Source organism: Limulus polyphemus, unplaced genomic scaffold, assembly GCF_000517525.1.
Source record: "Limulus polyphemus unplaced genomic scaffold, Limulus_polyphemus-2.1.2 Scaffold3145, whole genome shotgun sequence".
NCBI lineage: Eukaryota > Metazoa > Arthropoda > Merostomata > Xiphosura > Limulidae > Limulus > Limulus polyphemus.
Window position 1 is genome coordinate 15,648 of NW_013668755.1, and position 5,590 is coordinate 21,237.

The 5,590-nt window shown below is 38.1% G+C and overlaps 1 protein-coding gene across 1 annotated transcript in view; it reads left to right on the plus strand.

Annotated features, from left to right (window-relative positions):
- The first annotated feature begins 288 nt into the window (after positions 1 to 288).
- The window catches only part of LOC106468748 (plexin-A2-like), an 89,197-nt gene continuing 83,895 nt past the window's right edge, over positions 289 to 5,590 (plus strand). The window contains exon 1 of the mRNA XM_013929192.2: positions 289 to 1,470. Coding sequence (XP_013784646.1) covers positions 307 to 1,470 — 1,164 coding nt within the window. The 5' untranslated portion in view covers positions 289 to 306. The remainder of the gene's footprint in view (positions 1,471 to 5,590) is intronic.

The following is a 5,590-nucleotide window of genomic DNA, read 5'->3' on the forward strand; positions in this document are numbered from 1 at the left end:
GTTAAATGATTCTGGAAACTTTTAGACCAGTTAGTGATGACACTATCCTATGATAACATGGTCGAAAGACTTATGTAAAACATTTCTAGACAGAAAAGGTTGATTACCGTGATTCTTGGAGGTTTCATTAAACTATTATCGAAACAGTCGTTTCTATAGATAATAATATTTAATTTTCTAAATGATGCTTGTTCAGGTTTTTTTACAGATTTCTGTTATTTTTCTAACCATATTTAATTAATTTAATTATTAATTAATATTATCTTTAATTATTATTATTAGAATCTCGACTGAAACTCAAGAGTCATGAAAAAAAGGGAGAGACGGTGGTTAGGGAGCTTCCCCTGGCGGTGTTGCTGGTTACTCCTGATCCTGTGGATTACAGTGGGAAAGGCAAAATTTGTGAATAATACCTACCCTGTTTTTGACAGGCAAGGTTTTCCTGGTGAAAAGTTTGAACATTTGGTTGTTAACAAATACACTGGACTTGTATACATAGGTGGAGTTAACATGATTTACCAATTGACTCCCAAACTAACCTTGAAAAATACGGCCATCATGGGTCCAAAGGAAGACAGCCCCAACTGCCCTGTGACCCGAGTTTGTCCTCAAGTGGATACGAGGCCCACGGACTACCACAACAAGGCCCTTATCATAGACTATGAACAGAGTAGGTTGATAGCGTGTGGGAGCCTCTTTCAAGGAGTGTGTACAGTCCATGACCTGGAAGACGTGTTAAATTACAACACTCCAGCGAACGAGTCGGTGGTGGCAAACAATGCCACGGCATCCACGGTGGCCTTTATTGCTAAGGGACCGACCGACACTATTCGTAGAATGACCCACGTCCTCTACGTCGGCGTGACCTTTACAGGTAGTGGACCTTACCGATCAGATGTACCGATGGTAAGCAGTCGTAGTCTTGACCCAGAAGCTATGTTTACCATTGCTGAATCGAAAGTAACCACTGGGACAAAAGTTTCTGTGAATAGCCTCGCGCGTGCCATCTACCCGATCACTTATGTGTATGGGTTCGAGAATAAGGACTTTTCATATTTCGTAACGGTGCAAAAGAAGAACACTGATAGGCCTTACCCCTTCCTATCCAAACTTGTTCGAATTTGTCAAAACGATCCTCATTACTATTCATACACCGAGATTCCGTTGGTCTGTCGCTCGAAAGATGGCACGGACTATAACCTCGCTCAGGCTGCTTTCGTAGGTCAACCAGGCTCTGACTTAGCCGTTTCATTAGGCATCACCGCCCAGGATAAGGTGCTCTTTGTGGTGTTTGCCAGCTCGAAGGACGAAGCTGATATTTACTACAAACCCTCCATGACCTCGGCTCTCTGCGTTTACGCTTTGTCCGCTGTCCACCGGAAATTTATCCAAAATATCCAGAACTGTTTCAATGGTCAAGGAGATAGAGGCCTAGATTTTATTAATCCAAGTCAACCATGCCAACATACAGTAAGTCAATTACTCACTGTTTATTGCTGTTTAAAAGTATTTAGTGTGTTATTATTATTATCACCTATAGAGGGAGCTTGGCGACAAATGTTTCATCTTGAAAATGTTTAAAAAAAGCCTAACGGGCTGAATAATTTCATTCTTATTAATAACGAAAGTGTTAAACATTGTAAAGAAACAACAACAACCTATTTTAATTCTTAATATATTATACATCCAGCTGATATCCAAGTTAATATAATTGCTAAGCGTTTAATGCGTAATTCTTGGATATTAAGGTTATGTTTTATGTATTCGCTTTGCAGGAACGAGAAACAGTTCTCGTTTTTAGAATCAATGAACCGGCTACATTTTGTTATTCGTAATCTTGTCCTTTTCGTTCGTTCGTTTAACACGTAGCTACACTATAGTTTATCTGAATCTTGAATTCAAGCTGTTAGTGTACCACTGAGTCACCAGGTGTCTTATCTTGTCGTATATGTATATATATATTTAAAAATGTATTATTAATACTCAAAACTCTTTTTGTATCAATATATTAAGTTTAGACCAAGAGGCTAAATTGGGCTTGAAATGGCCCGATGATTAGGGCGCTGAACTCGCACCCTGCGGGTCGTGGGTTGGTTCGAATCCCATCAACTAACATGCACGCCATTTCAGCCATGGGGTCGTTATAATGTGTGAATTAATCCCATTATTCGATTCGAGTAGCCCAAGAATTGGCGGTGGGTGGTGTTGACTAGCTGCCTTCCCTCTAATCTATCGATTCTAAATTATGGACGGCTAGCGCAGTTAGCCCTTGAGGAAGTTTGCGTGAAATTTCACAAACAAACAAACAAGTCTATTTTTTTTTTTTAAGATTGATATTAACGTCGGATGATTTGTACCAGATAAGGATGGAAAAAAGTCGTAGTCATGATATGCACTCGAAATGGAAATGATTTAAAATAGTTATTTTTTCAAAATCAGTTAGGTGAGAGATAACTTGATTTTACATGCTGTGTCCTCGGTTCTTTGTTCTAGCTCTTACAACTGGAAATAAATAATAATAACGTGTATCGAAAAGTACTGAAATGTGCAGTTTGAAAATACACGTTTCATTTATCCCTCTTTTGTGTTTTTAATGATTGGTCGTGGCCTACTAGATAAGATGTTACAATTTGAATCTAAGGGTTCTTTGAAAATACACGTTTCATTTATCCCTCTTTTGTGTTTTTAATAATTGGTTGTGGCCTACTAGATAAGATGTTACAATTTGAATCTAAGGGTTCTTTGAAAATACACGTTTCACTTATCCCTCTTTTGTGTTTTTAATAATTGGTTGTGGCCTACTAGATAAGATTCTACAATTTGAATCTAAGGGTTCTTTGAAAATACACGTTTCACTTATCCCTCTTTTGTGTTTTTAATGATTGGTCGTGGTCTAGATAAGATGCTACAATTTGAATCTAAGGGTTCTTTGAAAATACACGTTTCACTTATCCCTCTTTTGTGTTTTTAATGATTGGTCGTGGCCTACTAGATAAGATGCCGCAATTTGAATCTAAAGTTTCTTCGCTCGCGTTTCATTGCCCCAAAATCGTGGTTCGTACTTTATGACCATAAGTGTGTTATAAGAGTGACGATCAAATCCTACTATTCGATTAGAGCACCTCGAAAGTTGGTGGTGGGTGCTGTTGACCAGCTGATTTACCTCTAAACTAGCTGTTGACCAGCTGATTTACCTCTAAACTATGAATTCGAAGCTAGAGACGGACATATAACCTATTTATAGTTTTGCAGGATTATCCGAAACAAACAAACAACTTACCTACCCTTCCCTCATTTTATAATCAACCAACAAAACACTGAAGCAAGAGTGAAATTTGACTCAAAAGTACATGATAACTTATAACACTAAAATTCGAGATTCGATCCTCATGGTTGGTACAGCACAAACAGTCCATTGTACGGCTCCGTGCGTAACACTAAACAAACAAACAAAGATTCGATTTTATTTAACAAGCAATGCATGGTGGTACGAGTTCCGTACAATCTGAGGAACAAACAATTCTTCTGTGATACAACAGAAACATTATAGTGTCATTTTCAGAAACTGGAGCGCGTCGGGAAATGTCGCAGAACGTCCCAGTTTTGTTTGTTATCATTTCCAACTCGTGTGATAGTAGTCTAATAATATGGTATCCTGTGGTGTAGGGGGCGTGGTTAACACAGGCTAGGTTAATACTTAGGTTTGGAAAAGTAGAAACGTAGTTTGAACGAATATAGGAAGTTAACGCCTGAAAATAATCTCTTGAACTGTTATCGGGCTTACTATTTATATTACAGAAATATCGCACTTTGTCGGTAATTATGCAGAGCGATCAAGTTTACCTTAAAAAGGGTTCTCGTCCAACTTTTTTGACGTTAGTAAGGACAACTTTACTTGACATACTTTTCCGACTCAAATGATATAGACCGTTCTACATGGAAAAATCATTGATGTGTGCAATTGGGGTTGCGAAATTACTACATAGGAAACAAAAGAGGGGGTCTTGAAGAAGCGTACCCTATGATTTACGTAAAATATCAGTATCGGGTCTACCAGAAAATTAAAAGACCAATAATAAAATATACCTTTGTGAATGCAACGTTTCTACCATACAACTATATTGAAGCATTTTTGGTATATAAAAATAAAAAGTGGGGAAAATTTGGTATTCCTGTCGCAATACTGAATTGAATTGTCACTTATCTGGAAAAACCAAATCAAATATTAGAAACGTTGTTGTTTGTTGTATTTAGCGCAAAACCATACAATGGCCTATCTGCGCTCTGTTCCACCGCAGAGCCCGGCATGGCCAGGTGGTTAAGGCACTCGACTCGCAATCTGTGGGTCGCGGGTTCGAATCCCCGACACACCAAACATGCTCGCCCTTTCAGCCGTGGGGGCGTTATAATGTGACGGTCAATCCCACTATTCGTTGGTAAAAGAGTAGCCCAAGAGTTGGCGGTGGGTGGTGATGACTAGCTGCCTTCCCTCTAGTCTTACACTGCTAAATTAGGGATGGCTAGTGCAGATAGCTCTCGTGTAGCTTTGCGCGAAATTCAAAAACAAACAAACTGTTCCACCGCAGAGAATCGAACCTCGTCATGATCCACAGGGGGATATGAGGAACATGTTCCATCACAGGGAGTTAAAAATCGTTAAAATTCGTGAAACGTTGTTTCATTAAAGGAAATTAGCAAAACTTTGATCTATAACGCAGTTTAAGAGACAGGTTAAAATTAACGAAGCGTTGTTTCAGCATGGGAAGTAAGACTCGTTAAAATCCGTAAAACCTTGTTCCGTTTCAAGATGTAAAACTCGTTAAATTTCGTAAAATGTTATTCTATTACAGAAAGAAAGACTCGTTAAAATCCGTAAAACTATTAATACTTAACTTTAGCGAAAACGTAAAAAATTAAGCATTTGATATTCATCGTTATTTGTATGTTTCTGATTTCTCGCCGTGAACTTGCTTCGTACTTAGTAATAAGTGAGACAGTTGTGTGTTTGAAATGCCTAAACAGAGAGAAATAATAACAGCCATACTCAAGCAATTAAAAAAAAAAAAGCCAAATCGAATGAACGGGATTTTGAGCTTATAAAAAGTCCTTGAAACACAGACTTTTAAGATACTTAGGGAAAATGAAAAATAGTTAAAAAGGCGAGAAAATTGTACTTTATCAATACTTGAACTGATGGTTTGCAAAAATAAATGTCCCAATTGACAATAGATATTGATTGGAATATTGAATTATCGATAAAACAAATAAAATAAATAAATTTATATGATGGCCATTAGGGCTGCCTGGATTCAAAGGACACTGAGGAGATGTTTAAACAATTTTTATGGTCACCCGGATTGCCTAGATTCCAGGACACTGAGGAGGTGTTTAAACGAATTTTTATGGTCATCCAGACTGCCTAGATTCCAGGACACTGAGGAGGTGTTTAAACAATTTTTATGGTCATCCCAGACTGCCTAGATTCCAGGACACTGAGGAGGTGTTTAAACAATTTTATGGTCATCCCAGACTGCCTAGATTCCAGGGACACTGAGGAGGTGTTTAAACAATTTTATGGTCATCCAGACTG